Source organism: Brachycentrus maculatus, unplaced genomic scaffold (assembly GCF_059751285.1).
Source record: "Brachycentrus maculatus isolate JH-2025_06_01 unplaced genomic scaffold, ASM5975128v1 h1tg000180l, whole genome shotgun sequence".
NCBI lineage: Eukaryota > Metazoa > Arthropoda > Insecta > Trichoptera > Brachycentridae > Brachycentrus > Brachycentrus maculatus.
The window spans coordinates 1,712,018-1,728,107 of record NW_028280931.1 but is presented as its reverse complement, the minus strand read 5'-3'; the positions used below and the strand labels follow the sequence as shown (position 1 = coordinate 1,728,107).

General features: G+C 30.4%; 1 protein-coding gene across 2 annotated transcripts in view; it reads right to left on the bottom strand.

The window, feature by feature from the left end:
- The window catches only part of Cht6 (Chitinase 6), a 172,882-nt gene that overhangs the window by 88,718 nt on the left and 68,074 nt on the right, over positions 1–16,090 (bottom strand). For both annotated transcript variants that reach the window (XM_088262487.1, XM_088262486.1), the window contains exon 3: positions 909–1,094. In XM_088262487.1, the coding sequence (XP_088118613.1) occupies positions 909–1,094 (186 nt within the window). The remainder of the gene's footprint in view (positions 1–908; positions 1,095–16,090) is intronic.

The following is a 16,090-nucleotide window of genomic DNA, read 5'->3' as shown; positions in this document are numbered from 1 at the left end:
ATATATATATATATATATATATATATATATATATATATATATATATATATATATATATATATATATATATTATATATATATATATATATATATATATATTTATATATATATATATATATATATATATATATATATATATATATATATATATATATATATATATATATATATATATATATATATATATATATCATTAGTGAAATGGTGAATTTACACATTTATGAAGTGATCCCAGTAAATACACCGGCTTTACTAATATTTTTCATCATCCATATTGAGATGTCGATAAGTGTTGTTATCAAATTTTTATTTAAGTTTTGTATTTAAATTTCATGATGACTTCAGTCACTGGTTAAATAAAATAAAAGTGGCAATAACTTAGTAGTGGTTTTTATTTTACATTTTACTTGATAAATACCGCTATTTCTTAAATCTATTGTGACACGCGTTTCGATGGATTTCGCATCATTTTGAAACACCGTATGTGTATTTTTTTAAATGAATAATTAAAAATATTATACTGACTTATTTTGCAGCCACTTTGTGGTAATACGAGTACCATTTCAATTTTAATTTAAAATTTGCTCAATATTAGTTTTAACCAAGTAAAATTTCATTTAGTCCGCCTTCGTAGTGTAATGGTCAGCACGCTCGGCTACCGTTCTGGAGGTCCCGGGTTCGATTCCCAGGGGGGGGTCAAATAAATATGAGTGATTTTTCAATCTAATATTTATTCAATATTACCCTGAACTGGTACCTAAAACGGAAGGCTGATCACCTTTCCTTCGTGTGTTAACGATCAAGATAACACTATGTTTATAATGCAGTGCCCTATGCACAATCGGGGTGCGGAAAAGGTTTTGAATGAAAAAAAATTGATTTAAAAAAAGTAATAATATGAATGTTACCTTTCTCGATGTCCTGATATTTATCAAAGGGTTTGAGTGTGTTCTCTTTGGTGAACCCTCCGAATGCATAGATGAGATGGGTGCAGAGGTAGGGGTTTATATTCTGGGGGTTGAACTTTGCTGTTCCGGGCCTGTACACGGACCAGTTCGTGTAGTAGCACACCACTCGAGTCTCCGCGGCCTCTCCTGTAAACAAAATAACAATAAATGTCAAAAATAAAATAACAATTACATATCAATAATAAAATAACGAGACATGTGAATAGCAAAATAAAAATTTAACAATATATGTGTTTAATAAAATAACAATATTCAAGAAGTACCGATATTTACGTAAGTTGTGTTATATTGTATATGTTATTTATATAGAAGCACAAAAAATAGAAGAATTCTAAATAAGAAACAGCTCCATGTACCGTAAACTCCCGCTTTTTCGGGACGGATGGTGAAAAAAATCCCGTATAATAGATTTTCCGGTTAATCTGGAAACAGGAAAAAATGCAAACATAAATTTAAAACTGCGAAATTTAAGGTTTTAAGCCCAATTCAAACTTCAAAATTCTCATCTGAAATAGACTTTTTCATCAATGTTGAGATATTAATTATAATCGCAATACAATAATGACTTAAATCTACCAAGGTTTTTTTATATTATTTCGTTAGTTTCATTTTGAAATTCTGATTATTTCATACACAGTTTGTATTCTCACCTGATGATGAGAACATCCTTAGTTCTCAAAACTTGTCATATTTACATCGATGAACTTAAAAAGTGGCCTCATTCAAGTATTATGATTACGTTTATCTTTAAATATGAATATTTTACTTTTTCCATAAAATAAAAAAATTAATAGTTGATGTTTGTTTTGAAATTAGTATCAAAATATTTTATTTATTGTTTCGGCATTAACTTTGTGGTAAGACATGTTACAATGATTAAAGAAAACACTTGTTTTTTACCACTTTAGTTTTATTATAGACTACATGTTTCAGAAGTTAAACTTCCATCATTCAGGTCTGTATAATAACTGAAGTTATTATACAGACCTGAATGATGGAAGTTTAACTTCTGAAACATGTAGTCTATAATAAAACTCAAGTGGTAAAAAACAAGTGTTTTCTTTAATCATTGTAGTATTATAATATACATTAAAAACGAAATATGGCAGATGCCTTATGCTATTTCTTCAATACTATTGCAACTCCGTTTATGCAGAATAAAATTTAATATTTATGTAATTTCTCGAAAAACATTGAAATTGTAGGAACTGGTTTGAGGTATCATTTTATATTCAAGGTAATTTCCAACTGATTTTCATGGGAGTTTTTTTTGCGTAGAATACGTTAGCGAGTTTCAATTTAGCATTAAACTTTATAAAAGTAATCCATGAATGGAACCAAATTTTAATTTTTTAAATCGCTAGTTATATTCATCAATCACATACAAAGAAGGTCATTATTTTCATCGGACTATTTCTTTATTACTCTTTCTTGAAATAATTACAATGTTGCATAGAAATATATTTCTTGGTAAATTGTTAAACTGATTATGTTGTTAATACGTAGAAGTTCGCCAGGGTTATTTATAATGCGATTTAGTGTGACTAATTTTGTGCAATTCATTAGTTGGTGGGTGACGGTTACCTTAAAGAATGTAATATTTAAATATATTTTAAAGATATTACTGCTAAAGTTTACAGAAAAGATAAAAAGTTTCGAATGATCTGGATTTTTATAATATATTTTAAATATAAACCTTCTTTGTCCTTACAATCCTTCCTACAAAAAACCTCTAAAATAGAGGCTTTGCAATTCTTCTATTTTGTTTATTTTCTTTTGCGGTCTATTATTACACTATTTTTATACACGGAATATCATTTTTAGAATTGACTAATGTTTTATCGATGTATCATTTATTTACATTTATAAAACAATAAGTCCAATATAACATTATTTTAATGAACAAAAATTTTTGATCGGCATTCATCAAAACATATTCTTTGTTTAATAACACCTCCGCAGCCATTTTAAATATTTTATTACCATTTAATACACCCTCTGAATGAGTAATTTCGACATAACAGAAATGTGGGATGGCGCCTTTATTCTCGAACTCACCATACCGTTCCATCTACCCACTGTGCGCTAACAAGGAAGCTTTAAACATCATGGTTTATTATTTCAATACCAGTTTTTATTACCTCATTATTACAATATTATTAAATGCCAGCCATAAAAACTACCAAGTTAATAAAATTTGGTATGAGATGTCAACATTCAAACAATCCAGTTATTTTTATTTTTTTAAGTTTTAGATTCCTTAGCTCTTTCAAAGGTTGTTTTTTCACGTATACGAATGAAAATTTCCCCCAATTAATTGATTTGGTACCCGCCGTGTGGCATGTAGTGCCATATTGTTGATACCAGCTCTGTCACATTGATGCCATTTAACTGAGGTACGAAGAAGTCAGCAATCATGGTTCTGTAGCGCTCTCTATTGACCGAAATATTCTGGCCGGCATCGTCTTTAAAAAATAAGGGCGTCTCGATAAACACTTCTGGGTGTTCTCCACTCGAGATTCGGCAGTTTTGCTTATTGACATAGCCATTTAACCAAAAAAAGTAAATATTGTTTTCAACCCATTCACCGAACCTACGACGCTCAAATGGTTATTCAGTCCATTCATTGTGAAATGCCAAAACGTACTGCTTCAAATCAAATGTCAAATTGACAGTCTGTACAAACAATGTTGCCGGTTTTACAATAAAATCAATCCTCTAAAAAAACACCCTTTATCTACAATCAAAATTACTAAACATTGTTCTATAAGCGAATAAGTACGATTTTCATTTTTAAACAATCTTCTCGTGGGTACAAAGAGCGAGATATTCACGCATCATCATGTAATATCCTCACCTCACTTGAAAGATATTGCGTCTTAGCAAAAAGCCCGCCAATGCACATACATGTAGGGGAGAGTGCCCATGAGTGGGACAGAGGATGAATGGGACAATCGTCCTCCAGCCCAAACTATTGTAAAAAAAAATCAAAAATTACCCAACATTAACGCTACGATATTACACAGATTAATCCTCAAACCTCAGTTCTCGACTGACAGTGAAGCGAGTAAGACGCGTTACATTTTTTTTGCGTCAAAAAGTAAATTATATACTGTTATTTAATTTTGTTTGTACATATAAGTTATGATAAGTGCTCCAATTGATATATAAAATTATTTATGTCGGTTTTCTCAGGATATTATAAAGTTTCATCAAATTTACTTTAGTATAAATGTATCGATTTATCTATTTTTCTAAAAATCGCCTATTTCCTTGAATGGGACGCGTGCAGTGATCATGAATGGAACTGTCCCACTCAAGGGAAAATTGTCCCATTCATGGCGAATACTTTTTATTTACATTAAAAATCGTTTGTACCTATTATATATTCTATACAAGAAGTCAAATTAAAAACGAAATCATTGATTGATGACTGAAGTATGATTCAGGTATAAGTGTACTTTGTTCGCAATTAATGGTTTTGTTAATCGTGAAGATTAATCATTTTGAAAATACAGCCATCTTCCCACTACTCACATCTCTCATACCCACACACTCATCATACAAACCAAATGAACAAATCAATCATCGTTACATAAATTTTAATCAAACACAAGTCAAATGTTGCAATTTGATATTTGGATTAACATATCAGCTGTTTTTTGTTACTGCAATGTGAAATGCTAGGAACATAGTAAACACCTAAACAGTTTTAGCAAATTAAAGCCTTTTATCAAAAGCTTAGCTGACGGTACACAACGGACTCGTGGTACCAACCATGATGTTTGGAATTGACAAATGAAGGATGAAAATAGACTGAACGCTGTCAAAATGCGATCTCTCAGACGAATGTGCGGCAAAACGATGTGTGATGATGGATGTTCGAATAGTGAAATAGAGAAATAATGCAAAGCTGAGATCGATAATATTAGAAAGGTGTGTTGAAATGGTTTAGACATGTAGAACGAATGAGTGAGGATAAAACAGTAAAACAAATTTATGCAATATACGTCTATAACAAAATTATAGACGTATATTGCTGAGAAGAGGAGCAGGGGAAGGCCTAGGAAAACTTGGTATTTGAAATACTTGAAAGTGGTATGATCATGAGTCGGAATAATCGACGAGTATGCGCGAAGAAATTTATGAATGTTAAAAAGGCGAAGAATGTTTGCAAAGACGTTTTATTATCTCTGCGTATCCCAGCGAGGAAGTGGAGTGATGGTTATATTTTGTATTTTATTATTAATATATTTATGGTATGTAAAATTAATTCCTACGCGTTAAAATCTGACTTTCATTAATTTAATGTCGTCCATTCCTTAATAATTAATTGCTGAAATACCAGTATAAACATATTTAAGTATTATACTCATCATTTTAATTTTATTACACAGTGACCAATTAAAATAATAGAAAAGTCTTTATTTAGAAAACTTTGTTTTAAAAACTTATAATTATTGCGAAGAATTCAAGCTTAATGAGAGGTTTCGTTTGTTTTGTTACTAAAGAGTGTTTCATTAATAGTTCATATTTTTATATAATACATTTTAATTGACATTTCCCTTTTGTTGATAAAAAAGAAAGACTTTCACTGAAATTTTCATCTATGTAAATTAAAATATAAAGATTGAATGAAAAATATTTATTTATAACCCTTACCCGCACCTTATGGTACATAGGGCACTGCATCGAATTGATGCAGTGTTATCTTGGTCATTACTTACATGAAGGCAAGGTGATCACTCTTGCGCTCAGGAACCAGTCCAGGGTAATATTTAATAAATATTACAGTGTAAAATCACTAATATTTATTTTCACCCCCCCTGGGAATCGAACCCGGGACCTCCAGCACGGTAGCTAAACACGCTGACCATTACACCACGGAGGCGGACAATGAAGAATATTAGTCTGGGTAATTACAAGACTTACGGTCTGTCATAAGACGATTTAAGTGATCACTTTATACACGTGTAACATTTACCATTTCACTCGTGATTGACAACCACACTTATCAATTTTTCGGAAGCTATTTGAATGCTTTAATTGAAAAAATCATCTGGATTAAATAAATGTCGCTCTCTGTTGTATAAAGTTCTTTTTTTGTAATAAAATACTATTTTCTTTAATTTTCGTTACAATTTATTTACAAGTATCTCAACGTCTCTGTTTTATCTTTAAAATCAAATATCCAATTATTGAGAATATGATCACATATCGCTCACTCCTTTCAAGAACGTCATAAATCAAAAATCGACAATTTTTAGTTGTGCATGCTTTCGTAATGCCCACAAAATGTACTATATCCCAGCAAAAGAAGCACATTTTCAACTTAATATTTACCCGCTACAGGGCAGATAGTGTTGTTTTTGCATTTTGAAGAAAAGTATTGTTTAATATATTTTTTTAAATAAACCAGTTTTTTTCAAATGGAGAAAAAACCTTCTAGTCTAACCTAAAAAGATCTATTGCATAGTAAACAGTTCAATAAATGGCTTGATGTTTATTTTTAATAAATTGTATTATATTTTTAAACTTTAAAAACGTTCTACTGAAAAATCAAGTTTTTTATTTATGACGTTCTTGAAAGGAGTGAGCGATATAATAAAAAAGCTTTGTATTTTCACTTAATTAATCTGCATAATATTTGACTGCTTTTGGTTCACTGTCTGTATTGATTTTCGTTATAAGTTTTCTATTGTATTTTCGCGAGATCATTTCAGTAGATATATTCCACTTTTAAATTTCGTTCCAGTTAAGAATTATTTGTGTCAATAAATATAATATATTGATAAAAATTGCTTAATTACTAAGCAAAACATTTTTCCCAAATTTTGTTATTAAAATTTTAGTCGCACTTAAAATATTGTGAATAAAAATTTAAAAACTTTAGAATAGATTTATATTATCCACTGACACTTCGTGATGGAATTGCATTTTTAATATATTATTAGATTAAAACCAATATTTTTAGCTTTTCCATTTTTTTTATTTGACCAGCGACCGGGTTTCGTCGTTACCGACATCATCAGACTGGGTCGATGATGTCGGTAACGACGAAACGGTATGAAAACCGAAAAACGAAACGGTACGAAATCGGTAACGACCAGTCTGATGATGTCGGTAACGACGAAACCCGGTCGCTGGTCAAAAAAAAAGTGGAAAAGCTAAAAATATTGGTTTAAATCTAATAATATATTAAAAACTTTAGAGTTTAAAATTTTAATACGACCAGTTTCGAGAACTACAGATGTTCTCACCAAAATTTTGAAAGTAGGGTAGACTGGGTACGGTTGAAACAATTTTGCTTATATTGTCCATAGTATTGTTCTTTACAAGTCAAGCGATGATGAAGATGCATTAAATACAAGAGCGTGTTTCTGTCTACTAATGGGAAGTATAATTTCAGTACCCGGTGTGTTATTTTTAGTGGCAGATCAAATTTAAAAAATATATCCGATTTGTTTCAACCGTCCCCATACCAGGGGCAGTTGAAACAGTGATTGGGGTCAGTTGAAACACACGCAAATAAATCAATATTTATATTGTAAGACGTTTTATTCATTATTTATTTTTGTGTTATAAATAATTATGGCACCGCATGACAATATTAATCAGTCTACAGATATGTAATGAACAAAAACAACTAAAAACAATGGCATTTAAAAAAAAACAAATCGAACGAAAATAATCTGTGAATAAACTAAAAGGAAACACTTCTGTCATTTTGATTAGTCATAAATCAAGCGGAAATCTAGCTTTGGGATCATTCCGAGTCGCAATTGTGGCAAACATAGCTAAGACCACCTTTTGTGCAGTCTTCTTGAGCCCACAGTTTACAAGTGGTGCACTGTATCCACTTTTCACCGGATTTGCTCTCTGAATACAGTGACAGACAAACAAGACAATAGCACTCGTCCTCTTTTGATGATGATTCCTGTTGCGTATTATGATTATTTTTTCCTTTAACGATCCTTCTACTTTTTCCTCCTTTTAATATTTTCTTCACTTACTTAGTTTTCATACGTTTCAACCTAATTTCTTGCTTCTTTCTTATCTCTTCTTTCTCTGTTTTTTTTAGTAGCAAGTATTTTGCAAGCTCCTGCTCCTGCTCTTTATTAAAAACTTCGTTGTGGGGTTCATATCCCATTTTCTTCTTCACCAGATGCATCTCGCTTTCGTATATATATAATGAGCGAACACTGGTTTAATCCATGCTTTTCCGACGCTTTTCGCAGTGAATCTCCTGCTTCAACCTCCTCATCAGCGTATGTATACCTCGACAAGTCGACCTCTCCTCTCGAAGTCTTTCTTACGCGTACTCTCGGCATCTAGAAAACAGGAAAACTGAAAAAATACGTTGTTTCAACCGTACCCACGAAAAATGTTTCAACCGTCCCCAACCCCTCCTTTAGGTGGAAAACAGAAAACAGTAATGTTAACAATAATGGCACATTAAAACTAATCACTATATCGTGTTCTACAAGCTTCATTTCAAACACGAAATCATACTCAATAATATCGTTTCAATAGAAACCGTAATAAAAGGAATATTCTCAGAACAAAAATACTTACTTTTGGTTATCAAAATACAATAGGACCTCCTACAAGCAACTGCACAGTGCGGCGAGCGATGCAACACTGATATTTGTGTTTGAACTTGTTGTCCACTTTGTTCGTCCCTTGGACCCTTCACCCTACCGCATACGGTTTGCAAGATATTTGCTCTGTTTCAACCGTCCTTTGTTTCAACCGTACCCAGTCTACCCTACTTTTATTTTCTTATTTAAATTGTCGTTTTCAACTACCTCGCAATGAGAGTACTGCTCATCTAACTAAATTAAAAACCATAAAATGATAATATTTGATTCATTGAAAAATGAGTTATTTTTAATAAAAAAATTATCATTGCAAAATTGGGCTATAAATATAGTGGTTGAATCAGAGCAATCAATGAAAATAAAAATAAATTACATATTTAAAAAAACAAGTTGGACATGGCGAGCAGCTACTAACATATTATTAGATTCGTAATTTGATTACGTTCATAAATTGCGACCAATCTCATAAAGTCATGTGAACCCTATGTGACACAAATATCAGTACAAATTGCTTCATATGGGTAGGTACAATGTAGGTACCATATACTGACACGCACAATGTCGCATAATATGCGAGTTAAAAATATTTATTTTAACTTTTGGGAACTACCAAATGCCTTTTAATTTTGATGTATAAAATAAAATGTCATCTTTCTGTGAGAGCAAGCGTATGCTAACTGGCTATGATATCACTATTAAGTAAAATTCGTTTAAATTAAAGCGCCCTTGAGGTAGTATTATATAAACAAAAATGGTGCTTTATGATTTGTCCATAATTATAAAAATTTAACATTATTATTTTAAATATAGATTGCCTTAAAAGTATTTCTTTTACTTTAAAAGCAATCATTTCGTTTCTTTTCGAAAGACAAAACAATCATTTTACTAAGGAAATACTAAAACAGCTATAAGTATATTTAGTTCCATACTATTTTTTTCAAATTTATTGCTATACCATCAACTAAGAAATCTTTTTTAACTGTAACTGTAATCGAACGTGTTTCAAGTATTTTGTATCCAGAATTTCGTATCTTCTTCTTCTATGCGTATCATGTCATGTCCCTCTGACGTCGACATCACTTGAGAGTAATTATCTTTGTCTTAAGTAGCTCTAAACAGCGTCTCGACGGTCCTGATCCCAGTTTAATCTCGTATATTCCGAAGTCATAAGATCTGTCTTCTGCCTAGACCTCAGAATTTTTTATGATATATCGCTCACTCCTTTCAACAACGTCATATAACAAAAATCGTCAATTTTCAGTTGAGCATGTTTTCGGAATGCCCAGAAAATGTTATATATCTCAGCAAAAGCGGCATATTTTTTTAATAATATTAACCCGCTACAGGGCAGAAAGTGCTGTTTTTGCATTTTGAAGAAAAGTAATTGTTTAATTATTTTTTTAAATATACTAAATATTTTTCAAATAGAGAAAAAAACCTTCAGGTTTTACCTAAAAAGATCTGTTGTACAGTAAAAAGTTCAATAAGTGGCTTGATATTTATTTTTAATACATCGTATTATATTTTTATACTTAAACGTTCTCCTGAAAAATCAATTTTTATTTTATTTATGACGTTCTTGAAAGGAGTGAGCGAAATATGTACACATTTTTATATTTTACATCAATAATTTGTAAGATATTATCTATTTTGTAAAACTTCACAAAATCTAATATTTTAATTTCCCAACAAAGCCTATTAAAAAGTAACCTATTTGTAATAAGTACCCCGCGATATAAGCAATTAATTAAGTACTGATCTCTATTGCTTTCGAAGTATGCGTGTTTAAATTAAATCAAATTCAGTTGGTTATAATATACCATATATTACTTCATATGTTTTAATTTAATATATATTTCATTCGTGTAACTAATTTCTAATTTGTATTTAACGAGTCTTACATTATGAAACGCGAACCTTCACCTTAAAAACATTATCAAACAATGTTCATTAACATACACAATTGTATGTAATCATTAAAGACAAGAAAGTTTTTGTAGTTAATCTTGGTTAACTGGGTAGCTGATTTACAACCATGTTATTACGGTCTTATTAGAACGCATTTTTTGTTAGTTGGTATGTTCTAATGACTGACAATAACATAATATTAAAACTGAATTTTGTTTTATTTTATGAATTACGAGTTTTATTTACTCATATATCATCTGTTTGGAGCACAAACGTATAATTTTGGTTCAATTATTTTTAGTATAAAGAGAGTGCAATGTGCACTTACATATGTACACATATGAAATAAATATTAAAAAACATATAATTTATGTTTGAGGCACTAACTTTGTGATTTTCCATTTTGTAATTAAAATGTAACTTTTTAAAACCACAATAAATATTTTGTTATAACTTAATTATAATGTCTACCAGTTTCGAAGCTAACCGCTTCTTTATCAAGACTGATTAATACTAGTATTAATCAGTGTTGATAGAGAAGCGGTTGGCTTCGAACCCGGTACACATTATAATTAAGTTATAATAAAAAAAATGTTTTTTTAGTGATTTTAAAACAAAGTTACACTTAATTATTTAAAAAAAAAACTAGTTATCGTATTTGCCTCGCCTGTGAAATATAAAAATAAATATTTAATGTGATATTTTTTTGTGAAGGTACCTTCTTTGTTTTCAAGATTTTTTCCGTATTTTAAATGAAAATTTAAATGAATAGTCTACAGTCAATTTAAATATAATCTTATTTAAAATTTATTTTGTGATCATTCATGGTAAATCCTGATATAAAAAAACCTTAATAGATACTGGATAATTATATTTTATTTACATTATTAGATCTTACACAGACAGATAAAATTAGACTATATTAAATTCAATAACAGGATTTTTAGTCTCCAGATTTAAATACATATGTAGAAATCATTTATACACCATCAGAAAAATAATTTCAATATTACAAATTATTATTTATTTCACAAACGTTGTGAAACAATCAAAACATGAAAATATGAAAATGAAACGTTTTAGAAAAGTGTATCTTTTTATTAATTTAATCAGACGGAGCCACAGAAACGCGAAGCCACGTAACTGCTGTTGTTTACGTAATTTTTGTTACTTTTTTAGATTCTAAGTATACTTAACCACTGGTTTCAAGTAGACAATAGTATGTGACCAATTATATAAGAAAAACCTAACATTTAGCTCGATAATATAAGTATGTTTCCACTTAACACAGTTAGCTGAGTATGCATAAACTTTATAACAAATTATACTAATACGCCGTGTGTAGAAAGTTGTGTTTGCATCAAATTATGTACTAAATGCTTTCTTACACACATTCATAATACTAGTACGAATTGAGAAACGCAATTATTCGTTGTTTTAAAAGTAATTTAGTAACATTCCGGTATAATGTACTTAAGTCTTCATTAGGACAATTATGCTATAGATACATATCTTTTCTCTATTATATTTAGGAATATAGTATTATGGGAGAGTGCGTAATCTTTAATCAGTAGTATTTAATACAGTTTCATGCATACCTATATACATAATGAATAAATCAAAATTCAAGTGATATAATAAAGACGTAATGTGTGTTTCTTTCATAATTTGTGTAAAATTTAAATATTTATAAATAATTGTTATATCCAGAACAAAACAAACATCAAAAATACAAAATTTAATTGTGTATCGTTTAAGAGTTTTTTTTTCACTAATTTAATTTAAAAAATTATAATTTTTTGCCACGATACATACATTTAGAATTTATGAATTTTTTTGATCTCTGATGAATTATCTAAAATAGAACTTTACTTAGAAAATGGTAACAACAAAGTAAACTATTTATATTTAATATTAATTTTTATATATATATATATATATATATATATATATATATATATATATATATATTTCTATATATATATATATATATATATATATATATATATATATATATATATATATATATATATATATATATATATATATATATATATATATATATATATATATATATATATATATATATATATATATATATATATATATATATATATATATATATATATATATATATATATATATATGTATCTGACTAACCATCACGCCGCTTACTGGAGGGATAGGCAGAGAAAACGTCACACCAATTTGTCTCCGCAAACAATCGTAGTCTTTTTCACATTCAGTCATCGCCTCATATCGACGTGCCCTACGTAAAATGCTCCAAGTACATTTTTGTCAATTTTGAGATATTTGGTGTACGTTATCAACCGACCGTTATCTACAAATATAAATAAACAAAAAAAATATGCCTAGTTTTCAGGCGTATACGACGCTATCTACATCAAATTTTCGAAATGAACTGAACTCCTACTACTGAACGCTAACTACTTAATTTTGACAAAGCATAAAGTTTTAAAACAATTTAATACATTATTTCATCGTGTTTTTTAATGTATAATACTAATATAGAATTTCAGATAAAACCGTTAATTAATTTTTAAAAATACGTTGAAAAAATCTTCTAAGCTCTCTCGTGTAAAGTGACAGATTTGCAGATAGAGTAGGTACTTTACGTAGGGGCCGTCGATATGTTACCATTTATAATTTTTGACATGTATTAAGACAAAAAAAAAATGAAGACTTTAATTAATCAGGACTTAGTACTTCAGTTTACATTGCGGTAAGCAAAGATGAAACGAGTAATTTTGCGGGCATTCTCAGTATTGCATGAAAGACGATACCACAATATTTATATAACACACTAGTAAGTAGCGAGCAGGTACTACAGAAGCAGTTTCTCTGACTGCCCCTTACGGAAAGTGAAATCTCAAAGCCGGTATATGTATGCTACTAAATAGTATTGCCACACTATATGCGTATAGCTCAAACTTAAAAGTACATTCTATTGATGTTATAAGCATAATTCCCCTGTAATCGAATAAAATCAATGAAAACACATTTTATTTATTGTTTCGGCATTTACTTCGTGGTAAGACATGTTAAAATAATTAAGGAAACACTTGGTTTTATACCACTCTAGTTTATTTATGACTACTAGTTTCGGAAGCTAAACTTCCATTGTCAGGTCTGAATAATAACTAAAATATAAAATTAAAAACTGTTCTATAAATAAGGAGAGGGGTAAGTTAGGGGGAGGGTGTTAGTCAAGGGGGCGGAGTTTGAAAACAAAGGAAAAATGGAAAGCAAAGGTGAAGAATTTTGAAACAATATATTATTTAATAAATTATTATTACAATTTAGGTTTTTTGGATTTCTGAATTTTCTAAATGATTCATAAATTGGCCTTAATGTGGTACAAGGTGTAATAAACTCAAGTAGTATAAAAAACAAGTGTTTCCTTAATCATTTAAAAAAATAACATGGTTCATTTAATCCTTTTTCTTATTTTTCTTTAAAAAAACACTAAATGCTTATCCAAATTATAATGATGGGAAAAAAAGAAGGACGCCGAGGAGCTGACAGAAACCAAATATTCTGGCTTCGCAACATTCACGACTGGACCAGGATGAGAGGAGTGGAAGAGTTGTTCCAGACGGCGCAGACAGCGAAGGCTTTGCCATAGTGATCGCCAACGTTGGGGGACATAACAAGGCACGAAGAAAAAGAAGAAATAATATCATTACGATTATTTATATCAGTGGTTCACTGATTAATTATTAGCCAAAGCTCTAAAAACGATTGAAGGGAAAATCAAGTTCGATGGGAAATTTTGATAAAACGGAACTCTTCCTGTATCTTTAAATTTTCGTGACTTTTATGCTAGTCATTTACTCAGAAAGAATTAGTGGATCAGTCAATCTTAGCTAAATCTGGCGCCTACATAAAAAATGTCTCTTTTTTGTACTTTTGAGTTTAAAAATATCATTATTTGCATGTAGAAAGAAGAAATAATCGGTCGGTAGGGGCGGCTTTTTGCCTAGATGTTTGCCGCACATAATCTTCGGACATAAACTCCAATTTCACCGTATCTCAAGCAATCTTATAACTTAAATAGACCCGCCAAATTGCCTCTACTGCATAAAAAGCAAAAGACATAATTTCCAAAATGTCTTCGAATGTAATAGAGCAGTGAGTCGAAGATATTAAGCTAGTTCCCGCGCAATATCAATTGCAACTGATGAGTCGCGTGATATTAGTGATAAATCACAAGTAAAGGCTTAAAATATCTTCCTCTACATAAATGTATATGACGTACATATCTATATGCGGCTCTCTGGTTCTTTTGTTATTCGGTTTTTATGACAATTTGGCTCTTCTCACTTGACAAACTGCCGACGCCTGGGCTAGGGCATGTACTTCACATGCTTCCCGAGAGCCGCCATCAAGCTTGCCTCTTTTACAAGGCATCAGGTTCCCGCCGCCCAGGACGTCCACTGCTGACAATCTATCGACAGTTGTCGTCTGAACTTCTGGACGCGGATCTGACTTAGGAGGATACAAGGGAGCTGGCAGCCGACAGAAGATCCTGAAGGAAGTCAGTCTGAGGACGCCATAAGATATGCTCCACGCAGGAAGCGGGTATGGATAACGAAAGAAAATAAAACTGTTCCTGGCCTGATATTATTTATTACGCCTTTTTTTGTAATGTAGTAGTAAGTTGTTTTTTTTTCTCTCAAATAAATCCATCAATCCGTAAATGCATTTTTATTTTTAAAATATCAGTTAAATTAATGTCATCTACGTATCTTATTAAACTTCGTCCATCAAAACATTGTCAATCAAATTATCTCTACTAAATTGGTCGGAAGTCTATGTACATTTTGTACGCGTGACAGATCAATATTATAATATTGCATTGCAACAATGTTATTTATATTTATGAGTTTAAAAGAGATAGTGTTTTTAGAGGACAAACTAACTTAGATATTTATGGGTCGATTGTTATTTTACAATAATTTATTTCATACGGTAAAGGGCCACTTTCTATATATATAAATAAAATACTAAGCCTACACTCAGCATGCCCTTAGGTAAAACAATAATAAAAATGTCGAAGTTGTTACAAAATATATTGAATTATGATCATTTTTACTTTGTTTACTAAAATTCTCAACTTAAATTCAAGAAATACGGATGTTCTCATTGGCAGATATAAATACAAACCGTAAAAAAGGCAAATACATATATTCGAAATACGTATTTCTCCCTTTTAAAAAGAAAACTCATTCAAACCTTATCCGCACCCAATGGTGCATAGGGCACTGCATCATATAAATGCAGTGTTATCTTGGTCGTTAACACATGAAGGAAAGGTGATCAGCCCTCCGCTTCAGGTACCAGTCCTGGATAGTATTGAATAAATATTACAGTGAACAAATCACTTAAATTTATTTAACCTCCCCCCCTGGGAATCGAAGCCGGGACCTCCAGAACGGTAGCCGATCGTGCTGACCATTACACTACGAAGGCGAAAAAGAAAACTAGCTCAAATTAACTTTAACATTAAAATACAAAATTAAACTTTCTCCTTGAATTAATAATAAAGTATGAGACAACTGCATTAAATATTTTTGACATTCACCTATTTCT